The 14,947-nt window shown below is 39.5% G+C and overlaps 1 protein-coding gene across 1 annotated transcript; it reads right to left on the minus strand.

The window, feature by feature from the left end:
• Nucleotides 1-10,667: 10,667 nt before the first annotated feature.
• On the minus strand, nucleotides 10,668-12,108 carry LOC131248671 (heavy metal-associated isoprenylated plant protein 16-like). Its single transcript, XM_058249055.1, has 3 exons — nucleotides 11,936-12,108; nucleotides 11,751-11,829; nucleotides 10,668-11,126 (listed from the first exon to the last, which is right to left on the minus strand). Exons 1-3 carry the CDS (start codon nucleotides 11,945-11,947, stop codon nucleotides 10,819-10,821), a joined length of 399 nt encoding a protein of 132 aa, XP_058105038.1. The 5' UTR covers nucleotides 11,948-12,108; the 3' UTR covers nucleotides 10,668-10,818.
• Between the last annotated feature and the right edge of the window lie 2,839 nt (nucleotides 12,109-14,947).

Genomic DNA, 14,947 nt, shown 5'->3' on the forward strand with positions numbered 1-14,947 from the left:
ACTAGAAGTCTAAGCACATTGAGATTAAGTATTATTACATCCATGATCAAGTGAGGGATAAGAAGGTTACCCTCAGCTACATTCTTACTAAGGAGATGATGGCTGATCCCATGACGAAACCTATAGTTAGAGATCTATTTCAGGTTCACGTCAGGCAGATGGGATTGAGGAAAGTTTGACTGATGTACTTATTTTGTAATACATTCGATCTTTCATTAATGAATAATATATTCCATTTATTCAGTATTAAACACTAATATGAACTATCTAACTAGATCATCAGCATTTACCTTGAGATCATGTAGGATTTCTATCTTTGTCGGAAGGTCGATCACCCACTCGCACGGGTTGACCAACCTTGAATGTACAAGAGAGGTACATTGGGGGCCATGTTTATACATTGAGGTATGAACTTCTCTTTATTTTGAATAATAAAGGATGAGGATATGAGTGGGTCGTATCCACCTACAATCTTATAAAGATTGAAGATGAGACTGATAAAGTTGAATAGCATAATCGCCCCATTCCGTTACATGCGATCAATGCTATGACCTAAATTTAAAGCTAGGTTATAAGGTTATGAGATGAGTCGTACCTCATGTAAAATGACTTGCGTATTGTAGACCCGACATTTACCTAGTAATGTCTACTTTATGACGTGGATTGTAGCCACGTGCTGGGACCTTTTACCTATAGATTGCTTTAATTTGATCTAATCATTGCAACGTGCGAGTAGCCAGTCCCGTAGGTGACTCTTTGTGTCCTTAGCTACCCTCCTCTTGTGTATATGAGGATGAGATTGAGCGTCGCTACTTTAGTGTACTATGACGAAAGGTCCTTGATTGGCCAGACTCAGTTACGCTAGGAAAGCGGCTTGATTAATTCCAAATTACACATCTGCGTGGGGAAGATCTTGTGACAGCTACACCAAGTTTTTAGAACTATAAATACGCACTTGAAGACTTATCCGCTGGCAGTATCGAGTTGTTTTTATTAGACTTTTGCAAACAATATTTTTCTTAGAAAGCATATATATATATAAGTATTGCTGTAAATTGGTTTCAGTCGAAGTTTGTTTTCAGAATAACTCGATAAGTTGGATAAGTATGTATGTTGGCCGAGTACTCTAGATCGAGAGTTAACTCCATCCGGTGTGGTCATGCGGACTAGGACGGGCATTGCAAAGCTTGGGTTATTGAGTACTAGTTAGGTGGTCACTTAGTACTTAAGCACCTGTGAGAAGATTATGGTGATCCAGCTGGTCCCACGCCTCTGATTCTTTTGATCGCGATGTTTGGTCTTTGATTGTTATTAGACAAGTCAGATGAACAAATCTTTTGTGCCTATCCCATGATGTGATTGAGTGGGAGATGTTGGACCTAGGCCAGTGGGGCCCACTGCTAAGAAATCACTAGTGGGTACGTCTCATGTTTCTTTCGGCTTTTTCTTATTCTATTATATTTCAAATTCAACTTTGAATTTGATTTATGATAGGAGATAGGGATAAGACCGAATGATATGGTCTCATCCAACCTCCTATGCCTTCCTATAAAATAGATGAGACTCTCTCTCATTAAACACATCAAAAGTAATACTGAGAGTATACGAAGAGAGATATAGTGTGCACGATAGTCTGTCCATTTTGACTTATCTTTAGGACGATCTAATCCATAGATCGCAATCCGGGGCCACTTATACCGTAGGATCAGAGGTGTGAATAGATCCATCTTCTCTAGTAGTAGATAGACGGGCCGTTGGAGCATTTATCTTCTGCTTTGTGAGGGTTCCAAAACTCGTGTAGACCGTCAAATCTTGAGGGCTCACCTTCCGCGCTTCCCAACACTGAGTCCCGCGGTGGTGTATTTGAAAATTTGATAGATTTGAATATCCCGATAGAGAGAGAGAGAGAGAGAGAGAGAGAGAGAGAGAGATTTGAAATCCATGGATTTCATAAATCCAAATCTGTCACCCCAAACAACCCCTTGGAAATTTGTAAGATTACCCTTCACATGACACTCTAGAGAATCAACATTTTGTTTTTTTTTTCTAACTACTTATGAGCAGAAGATTAGTGCAATTAAGCCGAAACACTCCATCACCAAGATCAACTTGCACAAAGATTTGGCTGTTCGGCTTAGTAGGTTGGACACACTAGGAATCAATGAACAATCGGTGGCCTCGGTCAACATACAGCTAGACCCCACCACAGAAAATGGTGGAGAGAGTGACGCCCACCGTTGAAACCTTCCTAAGGTCCACTGTTATGTTTATTTGAGATCCAACCTGTTCATAAGTTAACGAAGACATTAAAGAATTAAAGAAGGGAAAACACAAATATCATCTTGATCGAAAACTTTTGTGGCCCCCAGAAGTTTTTAATGGTGGGCGTCACTCTCTTCACTATTTTCTGTGGTGGGGTTCACTGGAGCTTTAATCTAAACCATTCTTTGTATTATGGGGTAAAACTGTCTCTTCAAATGAATGGACGGTGTGGATATGAAACAAACATTATGGTGAGACCCACAAAACTTAATGACGTCACTTCATCAGGGAGTCTCGCTACTCAACCTGTCGGCAGTTAATCTGTCGGTGGCTAATGAGAAATTTGGGACTGTAGACCCCACCTTTTATCCAGCAGTTTTTAGGGAGCAATATAAACTTTCTTTTGGAACTTAGACCTGCACATGTGGAGACTGAATTCCAGGACGAAAATACCCGTCCTTTTCACTGCTATGGCTTTTCCTCTCCCTTTCAACTGTTTGCTTTTCCTCTCCCTTTCCACTGCTACTTCATTGCCGTTGCTTTCACCCCCTTTCCTCACCCCGTTAGAAAGACCAGAAAAACCCTTTTTGTGGGCCCCTCTTATCAGGATTTCGTCTTCTTTTGAAAATGGTCGGTCCAGTGAAGAAAGCACGCACCACAAGTATATTTTAAACTCAGTTGGGCCCACATTGAATGTATGTAGTATAGGAAATGGATTTGCTACTCCCCCTGACACCAGCCCCGTGGCTGGTGGTCGGTGCTCTGTGGGCCCCACCATGATGTATGTGTTTCATCCATTCCGTTCATCCATTTTTAAAGTTCATTTTAGGACTTTATCCTAAAAATAAGAGGGATATCAATCTTAGATGTACCACACTACAGGAAAACAATAGTGATTGGATATCCATCATTTAAATCCTCCTGAGGCCCACTATACTATTTATCTGAAATCCAATCTGTTTATTAGGTCATAAAGACCCAGATGAAGGCTAAAAATATAGATCATCTTGATCCAATACTTTTATGGCGACCAAAAAGTTTTTAATGGTCGATGTTCATTAAACAATGTTTCCTGTAATGTGGTCCAATTGAGATCAGGATATACCTCATTTTTTGTATAATATCATAAAATGATCTATAAAAATAGACGGACGGCATGGTTGAAACACATACATCATGATGGGGCCATAGAGCACTGAACACCAACCATTGGCTGGTGGCAGGGGGAGTAGCCAATCCGTTTCCTATAGTATATCCATGTTGTCCATCCGTTTTTTTATCTAATTTAAGAGGTTGAGCCCTAAATTGAAGCATATCAAAATATCAAGTGGATCATACCATGGGAAATAGTGGTATAATGATTTTCTAGTTTACCCGGCTGATTTTCTAGTTTGCCCCACTAATTTCATGTTTGCCGGACTCAATTCCATGTTTGCCCCGCTGATTTTTTTAGTTTGCCTCGCTGAATTCCTAGTTTGTCCCGCTGAATTTCATGTTCCCCCCGCTGAATTTCATGTTTACCCCGCTCATTTTTCAGTTTTTTCCGCTGAATTTTCTGTTTGCCCCGCTGAATTTCATGTTTGCCCCGCTGAATTCTTAGTTTACCCCACTGATTTTCTAGTTTGCCCCGCTGATTTTTTAGTTTGTCCCATTGATTTTTTAGTTTGCCCCATTGAATTCCTAGTTTGCCCTGCTAAATTTCATGTTTCCCCTGCTGAATTTCATGTTTGCCCCACTTATTTTTCAGTTTTTTCCGCTGAATTTTTTGTTTCTCCTGCTGAATTTCATGTTTGCCCTGCTGAATTCCTAATTTGCCTCGCTAATTTTTTAATTTGCCTCGCTGAATTTCATGTTTGCCCCACTCATTTTTCAATTTTTTCCGCTGAATTTTCTGTTTCCCCCACTGAATTCTTAGTTTGCCCCGCTGATTTTCTATTTTGCCCCGCTCAATTTCACGTTTACCCCGCTGAAATTCATGTTTGCCTCACTGAATTTCATGTTTCCCTCGCGAAATTTCATGTTTCCCCTGTTGAATTTCTAGCTTGGCCTACTGAATTTCTAGTTTGCCCCGCTCAATTTCATGTTTACCCAGCTGATTTTCTAGTTTACCCCGCTCAATTTCATGCTTCCCCCGCTGAATTTCATGTTTGCCTCGCTCAATTTCATGTTTGCTCTGCTCAGTTTCTAGTTTGCCCCGCTTAATTTCATGTTTGCCTTGCTTAATTCCATGTTTGCCCTGCTGAATATCATGTTTGCCCCGCTCAAGACCGAGACAACCTGAGTGGACCTGACCCCTCTCAAGTTGGGCCAGTTGATCCAAACCCAAGTTGTAGTGAGGGCTAGGTTGGGTTAGGTTGAGGGCAACTTGAGTCCAACATGACCTCAGGCCTTTGGTATCCACAAAGTTCAACTGCTTTATGGGTTCTTTTTCTCCTCCACTTGACACTTTGGTTATTGAGAACTCTTCCGGATATAGTTTGTTGGAGCCAAAGGGAGAACACTTTGGTTATTGAGATTTACATGTATGATTTACAAGGGCATGCTTGAGTTGAGTATAGGGTTTGTGCACGTGTTTTGCTGTGTCTATCGAGAGAATGGTGACCTCCAATCAACTCTCAGGTGTCCCTCGGACTATCATGATCTTGAATCACAATTTGGGTTCTCATAACATGAGCTTGTGGTTAACATCCTACGATTTACAATTCAGGTTCTATAATCTGATTCATTTATCATAGAAATCGAATTAGTCATCAGTTTGATCTTTGTTTGATAGTCATCCCACAAGATTTGTACAATTTACTTTACTAAAATAAGGGATGGCATGGGGATCTCATGAGATGGCAGTGGACTGTCGAGCTTCTAGGCTTGTCTTATTGTTGACTAGGATCTGGCCTAGGTCTGCAACAGATTCACATGTTGTTGTCTATTTTCTCTTTGATAGATGCAAATGGTTACACTCACACTATTAGTTTAGATTTTGTTATAGTGTCATAGTTCATTTTTTAGACTGTTGGACATTCATTTTCTGTCATATCCTTTATTTATGGAAGAGATCTAATGTCGACAGGGATCTTACAAGTCAAGGCTTGAAAGGTTATATAATGATCAGATTTTTTCTTCTAAAGTTTGTAGCTAAAAGATCCATTCTCAGTTGCATTTTGTCAATTGTTTTGCAGTGCAGGTTTGATCATTGCATCATATCATATTGTCATGAGTTTCTAAAGCCGATTTTTGTTGAGCTTGATCTTGTTCCACTAGCAAGTGCTTCCCTCGCAAAGGTTCATATTGCTCACATGCATGATGGCAAAAAAGTTGTTGTAAAGGTAATTTTTTGGCGTTCTTCCATTTGCAAAGGCAACTAGAGCTTCAAACTCCATATTGGAAATCTCTATGGCATAAATTTGGAACTTTTCATATTAAAGGTTACATTCTCTATGGTGTTTTAATGCTTTATTTCTTTATTTCTTTCCTTTTTTTTTTGTTTTGTTTTGTTTTATTTATTTATTTATTTTTACATCAGGTGTGAAGAAGTTGATAAAGTAATAGTAGGAAAGGAGATGAGAAAATGACCGTAGATCTATGGTTACGGATTATAACCGTAGCGATAGATTGTCGATAATATCGACCATAGATCGATAATATCGAAGATGAATGCCAAATTGTCAAAACTCGAAAAATAGATGAATTTTCGATATTATTGACATATGTTCAATAGTATCGAGCATAAGTCATCGATAATATCGAGATATGATCGATAATATCAATAACTAATATTAAGTAATGACTGTAGACCTATGGCTATGAATTATAACCGTAGCAATAGGTACCATAGCCGATCTGGCATCAACCGCAACAGGAAAAAAAAATTATAGACTTTTACGGACTACAGTTATGGCTACGGCTATAATCCATAGCTATAGCTTCGATACATATCGAAAACATTGCGATATGTATCAAAAATTGCAGGATTTTTTAGGCAAACTTGCTGGGCAGTTCTGGACTTTTTCGATAATATCGAAAGACCTTCGATATATCGAAGTTATGGTTATAGCTACGGTTGTAATCCGTACCTATAGGGTCCCACTGACCCTAACTCACTAGCTTCTTTTTTTCGTTGTAATCCCCATGGCATTTCATGGGTCCCATTATGAGGTATGTGTTATATACAAACCGTCCATCTATTTGACAAGCTCGTATTAAGGCTTGAGACGAAAAATAAGATAGATCTAGCTATCAAGTGGACTACACTGTAAAAGGCAGTAGAGGATTGAACGTCTACTATTGAAACCCTTTTAGGGGTCATATAAGTTTTGGATTATTATGAAATTTGTTTTTCCTCTTCATCTAGGTCTTTGTGACCTTATGAATAGATTGGATGGAAAATATATATTATGGTGGCCCTACAAAATTTTTAACGATGAAAATCAATTTTTCTGCTGCTCTTTGTGGTGTAGTCTAGATGATCTTTGGACATGATTCTTTTTTTTATTTTTTTTTATAATGCTCCCAAATGATCTCAAAATATGGATGAACGTTGTGGATATAATAAATACATAACTGTGGGGGCCATGTAACTTTGATCTCTTTTGAGCGGGGCGAACATGAAATTGAGCAGGGCAAACTAGAAATTTAGTGGGGCAAACATGAAATTGAGTGGGGAAAACTAGAAATTGAGCGGGGCAAACATGAAATTGAGCAGGGCCAACGAGAAATTGAGCGGGGCAAACTAGAAATTGAGTGGGGCAAACATGAAATTGAGCGGGGCAAACATGAAATTCAGTGGGGTAAACATGAAATTGAGTGGGGCAAACTACAAATTGAGCGGGGCAAACTGAAAATTGAGTGGGGCAAACTAGAAATTGAGCGGGGCAAACCAAAAATTGAGCGGGGCAAACATGAAATTGAGCGAGGCCAACGAGAAATTGAGCGGGGCAAACATGAAATTGAGCGGGGAAAACTAGAAAGTTAGCGGGGCAAATCGAAAATATACCTGAGCAAACATGTACATTAAACAAATACTTTTTTTCTCTCTGTTTTTTTTTTTTTTTTGGTTTTTCTGTTGCTTAGAAGGTGTTTGATAAAACACCTGTAAAACAATTGTATTTGTTTGTAAAATAGTGGGTTTTTGAAGTTGTAGTTCAGGTGTTTGTAAAAATGCCTCATGATAAGGGCTGCATCACTCTGCGTGAGGCTGGGGTGCACCTAATATATTCTTGAAAATTGGGTGGCTTTTCACTCATAGGACAAGACGTAGCAAATCGTTTGCATTCTCTCTGCTTGTGCAATCGTTTGCATTTAGCGGGGCAAAGTGTCATTATTAGCAAAAAATGGATGTTTAATTGACTTATAAGTGAGGGAATAAAAACTTTACCGACATCATTTTCCGATAGTCAGTGGAAGCACCAATTTTATAAACTAAACATTTCTCTTACAATGAAAAGTTATCAGATGTGAGACAAACAAATTGTTTCCTTTTAGTGTTCAAATTGAAGGGAAAAAGTGAAATAGCATGGAGCTATAAGAAATCAAAGCAATAATAAAGAAACTTGAATTAACAAAGAGGAAAGGGAGACCTCAAGGCCATCTGTAAGGTCTCGACCTCGGCACAGGTTGTCACAGCCACTTCCGACTCCGCGGCTTGGGCCTGGATCTACTTCGTTTTCTGAAGCATGCCTTAAAATGAGCCATCAATTTCATTTTAGCGGGGTAAACATGAGCCATTAATTTGAAGCATGCCCCGCTCAATTTCATGTTTGCCTCGTTCAATTTCTAATTTGCCCCGCTCAATTTCATTTTTGCCCAGCTTAATTTCTAGTTTGCTCCGCTCAACTTCATGTTTGCCCTGCTCAATTTCTAGTTTGCCCCGCTCAATTTTCAGTTTGCCCTACTCAATTTCCAGTTTGCCCAGCTCAATTTCATGTTTGCCCCGCTCATTTTCTAGTTTGCCCCACTCAATTTCATATTTGCCCCGCTTAATTTTCAGTTTGCCTCGCTCAATTTCTAGTTTGCCCCGCTCAATTTCATGTTTGCCCTGCTCGATTTTCATGTTCGCCCCGCTCAAAGGAGATCAAAGTTACATGGGCCCCACAGTTATGTATTTATTATATCCACAACGTTCATCCATATTTCGAAATCATTTGGGAGCATTATAAAAAGAAAGAAAAAAAAGAATCATATCCAAAGATCAACTGGACCACACCACAAAGAACAGTGGGAAAATTGATTTTCACCGTTAAAAATTTTGTAGGGCCCACCATAATATATATTTTCCATCCAATCTATTCATAAGGTCACAAAGACCTGGATGAAGAGGAAGAACAAATTTCATAATGATCCAAAACTTATATGACCCCTAAAAGGGTTTCAATAGTAGACATTCAATCCTCCACTGCCTTTTATAATGTGGTCCACTTAATAGCTAGATCTGTCTTATTTTTCGTCTCAAGCCTTAATATGAGCTCGTCAAATAGATGGACAGTTTGGATATAACACATACCTCATAATGGGACCCACAAAATACCGTGGGGATTACAACGAAAAAAAGAAACTAGTGAGTTAAGGTCAGTGGGATCCTATAGCTACGGATTATAACCGTAGCTTCGATATATCGAAGGTCTTTCAATATTATCGAAAAAGTCCAGAACTGTCCAGTGAGTTTGCCTAAAAAAATTTGCAATTTTCGATACACTATGGTTACGGATTATAACCGTAGCCATAACCGTAGCAGACTCTGCAGTCTGTGTTTTTTTTTTTTTTTTTTTTTTTTTTTTGCTATGTTACTTTTGTGGGTCCCATAATGAGGTTTGTGTTATATCCAAACTATCCATCTATTTGGCGAGCTCATATTAAGGCTTGAGATGAAAAATAAGATAGATCTAACTATCAAGTGGACCACACTGTAGAAGGCAGTGGGGAATTGAACGTCTACCATTGAAACCCTTTTAGGGGTTACAGAAGTTTTGGATTATTATGAAATTTGTTTTTCCTCTTCATCCAGGTCTTTGTGACCCTATGAATGAACTTAGACGGGGAGGATTTCTCACAAACATCACAGTGGGCCCCCTAAAGGTTTCTATTGGTTGACTCTCATTCAACACTGTTTCTTGTAATGTGGTACACTTGAGATTTGGATATACCTCATTCTTCGTCTCATATCATAAAATGATGTGGAAAAATATATGGACGGCATGGATGAAAAGCATACATCATGGAGGTCCCACGGACCACCCACCATCTGCCATTGGCCGGTGGCAGGGGTACCCAGTCCGTTTCCGTGAAAGGAGGGGTATTTTCGTCCTCAAATTCGCTGTCCGTACGAGCAGGTCTAAGTTCCCAGAGTCTGTATAGTTTCGTAAAAACAGCTGGATAAAAAGTGGGGTCCACGGTCCCAAATTTCTCGTGGCTAATCCGCGTCCCATGCGGAAGCAGATGGGCTGCTGTACCTCACACTAGCTATATAGGTGTTTTGTGGGTGTGATCATGAGGTATGTATTATATCCAAACCGTCCATCCATTTGGCTAGCTCGTCTTACGGCTTGAGACTAAAAATAATACAGATCTAAGTATCAAATGGACCACACTGCAAAAAACAGTGGGGGATTGAACATCTACCATTGAAACTCTTTTTGGGGTCAAAGAAGTTTTGGATCAATATTAAATTTGTGTTTCCTCTTCATTTAGGTATTTTTGACCTTCTGAACAGATTAGATTTAAAATAAACCTTTTGATGGGCCCTAGGAATTTTTTAACGGTGAAAATCATTATCTCCGCTGCTATTTGTAGTGTGGTCTAGATGATCTTTGGATATGATTCAGTTTTTGAATAATGCTCTTAAATGATCTCTAATAATAGATGAACGGTGTAGATATAATAAATACATCAATGTAGAGCCCATGTAACTTTGATCTCCTTTGAACCGTTCGTACAACGTGGAGCGTCAGTGCTCGTCCTCGCACGACACGTACATACAGCAGATATGCAGCTGCTGTGTGGTACACCAGCCAATCCACTTCCGTCCCATATTCACCATCATGACAACAGTATTGGCCTGACCTCGACCCGGTTAAAAGCTTTGGATCTACCTATGAATATCATGCTTAAAAATCATCTCCCAAAATGGATGGGCGGTGTGGATATAACACATACTTCATGGTGAAGCAAACAAAACTGCGTGGCCTCAACACACCACGGATGTCACACCACGCAATCCGCTTCCCTTAATGAGGAAGGTGAATTGAGGCCCAAAATCGACAGATGATCCAGACCGTCCATTAACCGGCCCTGTTCATGGATGGCCACGGTTTAAGATGACATGGACAACGCTCATTCCAACACTTGTTCCTATTGAATATTGAACATATTGAAGAAGTAATCATTAATCTCCACCGTCCATTTGAAGGCCGCCATTCATATAACTTGAATATTGTATAATAACAAATTTCAATGAAACACCCAGCACCAGTCAAGAGCATAAACACAAAACTTCCCCGTAATAAGATATTACATCCATCATTATCAAGCCAAAGTAGCAAAACCAACAAAAATAATCTGAGTGCCTCACATAATAGCACAAGGGTCAGGATTATAGTACGGTGAATAAGGGTGCACATATATTATAGGTTGCTGCAGAGCTGGAAATACAGCCGGTTGGTTGTCCTGCTTCTTAGGCTTCTCCTCTGGTTTCTTAGGCTTCTCCTCTGGCTTCTTTTCCTGGGCTTTCTTCTCATCGACGGGAGTCACTGTAATCAGCTCTGCACCACCGAGCTTCTTCCTCAATGATTTGGTCAACACCACCGAATCTATACCATCGCCTATCACCACCACCATATCTTTATCTTTGCCTTCTATTGAGACCGATATGCAGCCTACATGACACTCCATAGTGAAAATCATTAGCAATTTAGCATCCTATCAGAAAAAAATCAATATAAATCACTCAAATCTAGCACTACAGCCGATGGAGAATAACCCAAAAAGGTAATAACATGACCAACATGAAAACTAGCGTATTAAAAGGTTCCCCTGATGACATTTGAAAATTGAAAGATACTCAGCTGCTAATCGAGCAGGTTATTAATTTGGTAGAAGTTATAGAACCAATATGTATGCCTTTGTTGAAAGAAACTTAGCTACATGAAAAAGAAGGAAAAAAAATAAGCCCTGAAGATACCAGAATACATTAATGAATAAGAAAAAATGAAGTAAAATACTAAAACCATCCTAATTGATATGCATAGATGAGCAATGAATTCTCTATCTTAACTATCAAAAAGCACACTCAATCCTCACCACCTGATTGGTGGCCATCAAATGGAGGGCTGAAAATAAGATGACCACAGACTAAACTAAATTCGACGGGTGGAATTGGATGGTTAGAACACGTGGAGGGTTGGGATTGAAGTATAAGCACACCCAACATACCACCAAACAAATAATGTTGGGATTGGCACTTGCAATAGTAGACAGAAAAGGCAGGAGCAAATACGCACCTGGTACGCCTACAGCAGTTCTCAACGCTCGAGATCGACTCTTCTCATCATTCACTGGTACTTTCATGACCACCTTTTGCTATATTAAGACAAAACCAAAGAAAATTAGCAGAACTTTCTAACAAATGTGAAAGATTGGTAATGAGATGAAAAATGGATTTTAAAAAATAAATAAATTTACCAACCTTGCCAACCATGATGTGACGATATATCTGAGAAGAAAAATGGGAGAGGGGTTTTGGAAGGAAAGTGGTGGACGCTACTTGTATTTATGGTGCGTTTCCCAATCAGATATCGCCATATCGGAACGAAGGAAGCAACTCGGAGGCTGCGTGGCTTCTTCCGAAACAGTACATCGTTTGTGCTTTTTCACCTTTTTCGCCCAGCCGATGAATACAAATCCCCCACAGCCGTATGTATTTGTGGTCTGATGTTTACATGGCTGGGCAGTGAATGCGTTCACCCGATGCCATTATTGATGGGACCACTCCCCCCTTCTAGGAAAGGGTCGCGGATTGCACGCTAAGCAACTCAGTGATGTCGATGAAGTGATATTTGTATTTGTGATTGAAGTCTTTTATCCAAACCGTCCCACGTCGAGCTCATTTAAATACTAAACCCCCAAATTGAAGCATATTTAAAGATCAAGTGGACCAGATCACAGGAAAATGGGTGAAGTAGCATTGAAAATTTCTTGGTGGGCCTTGGACGTTTTAGATATGATTGAATTTTGGGACCACGTGCCTTAAAATAATTTATAAAAACGAATGTACATCATGGATCAGACACATACATACATAGATGGCATCACAGAGCTTAGTGTCCATGATTGAGGCTAATCGCAAGTTGGTACAGAAGTTGATAGCGTGCATGAGAAGCTTCCAATGAAGCTCCCCCGATTTTCAAAGTTGCGTCTAGTGATCATGAGGACCATCAAAAGGTAGATCCAATCCATTGATAATGTTCTTGGCCAAAGATTTCCTTAGGAGGATCTTTACTCTTGCTCCGGTGGTAGACTGCCAAGAGTTTGAACACCTAGTCAAAGGTTCGAGTATCCATAGGTGGTGAAATCCCACTATGGTGTGAGTGTGTGGGGGTATGTGAGCGTGTGTTAAAAAAAAAAGGATTTCCTTAGGAAAATGTTATCTATATCGCGTTACAAGCTATCTGTGGCCCACAACAAGAAAAATATCTCAACGATGGCCAGAACACTACCTACTATTTTGTTGTGGTGTGGTCCACCCCAATAACAAGATGCCGGTCATTCTCTGGACATTTTCCTTCCTCATAATTTTGATGAGAATGGATGGAGTGGATTCGACTGAAAGGGGAAGATGGGACCCGCAAACAGTGTATGGATCTCACTTGTTTAGGGCCAAAGCCGACTGAGGGGCCCATTTTAAATCCCGACCTGAACCCTTATTCTTCCTTTTGAAAGTTTTTCTCTAGGAAAAGTAATTTTGATAAGGGTTTTGAGGTGGTAGATGTCATGTGGAAGATAATGAAGGAGGAAGAGTGGTGGTATTTTAATGGATTGGGCTAGTTGTTACGTTGAAGGGTGAAGGAGATAGTCCATGATAGTTGCATGTTTAAGGGTCGACATTATCATCCAAATAAGGGTCGAGGTTGTCAACCTATATGGATGACAACCTCCACCTGTAATAGATGATAAACTCGACCCTTAATAGATGACAACCTCGACCCTTAGTAGATGACAACCTCGGCTCATCATGATTGGTTGGAACAATGTATTGTGAGTCCTGAAGAAAAAAAAGGAATACCTATGAAGTTTCTTGGAAGCACTCTGAGTAGTTTTTAAAGGACTACATGTTAAAAGATTTTCCCACCTCTCATATTAGAAAATAAGTGATTAAGACTTCTTTCAGATATATGTTGGATTTCCCATGGGATAGGTTGAAGGCTCATAGTCAAATAATCGATTGCTTATGTAGAGGCATATTGGTGACTTGACTTTTGATGTTTATAACACCATCGTGAAATTAACCGAGATGGACTTTGCACTCATTATGTAACTTAAGTGTGGGTCTGAAGTGGGTTAACCAATAGCGTCAACAAGGGAAAAGAAAAGAAAGGAAATTTGAAAGACTTATTTACCGAAAGGACCTGTAAAGAATGAGCATTTGAGAGATGTTTCTCTCTCACTCCACGGAAAAATAAGCATGAGAATGCAGTGAAGCTAGCACTTTTAATTTGCATAGAGAATCTGATAGTTGCATCTCTAAGTAAGAATAGTTGTGTAGATAAGTACATAAAAATGATCAATAACTTAAAAAGTTTAATAGGTACCCTTGGGGCATTGTGGGATACCAATATTTAAAAGAATGGGCTAATACTTTAATAAAGGGTGAACACCCCAATTCGTACAACATATGCATATGCGCGTATGTGTTACAGGTAACTTATTATTGTCCCCATTCATTAAGGGCGTTTTGGTGCTTGTTTTAGGATTTTTAAATATTCAAAACATGTCCTGATTAATGTTCAATGTATCATTTTGTAAGTTAAATAGATATGGGCATACGAGCAATTCCCTCAGCTATCTGGCGATAGGAGATGGGTCGTAAAAAGACATCCTGCCGAATTTCCTGAATCCTCAATTGGAGGCCGTATACAGTAGGCTACTATCCAACCATATTGAGGGTCTTCATAACTATGTTGGAAAGGGTGATTCCTTATTATTGTGGGATAAATCATTATTACATTATGGTTATATTGTGTAACTGATAGATCATTATTTCTCCTATAGATTGTGATTGTCAGGGAGCTTACACCCACCAAGGATGAGGAAGAGATAAATGTCATTAAATCGTCACAAATTATACTTGTACAAAAGAAAAGACCTCATGGAAGAATGAGAGGATAGAGGAGCTAGTGGTAGAAGTTGTAAAGAAATGTGTGGGTAGGAAAAAGTTGGAGAGGAAAGAAATGAGAAAGGAAGTGAGCGAGGAGTTGAAGAAGGTGACAAAGAAGAAGTTGGAGAGGGAAAAAGTGAGAGGCGGAGTGAGGAACTAAGTGAGAGGGGAAAGAAGTCAAATCGCAAAACTAAAGGCAAATTTTAGTGCCTTGCTTGAGGAGTTGGAGAGAAAAGTATTTAGTTAGAACCATAACACTAACTTCACTTTCAAGATGTTCAACAATAGAATTGGGAACACCGTACTGGATGTGAATAAGTTACG

Source organism: Magnolia sinica, chromosome 6, assembly GCF_029962835.1.
Source record: "Magnolia sinica isolate HGM2019 chromosome 6, MsV1, whole genome shotgun sequence".
NCBI classification, from domain to species: Eukaryota; Viridiplantae; Streptophyta; class Magnoliopsida; order Magnoliales; family Magnoliaceae; genus Magnolia; species Magnolia sinica.

Bases quoted from the DNA above. Each gene is read 5' to 3' on its own strand.
- LOC131248671 (XM_058249055.1), bottom strand. The intron at 11,127-11,750 runs GTGCGTATTTGC...AGTGTCATGTAG, and splicing joins AACTGCTGTAGGCGTACCAG to GCTGCATATCGGTCTCAATA.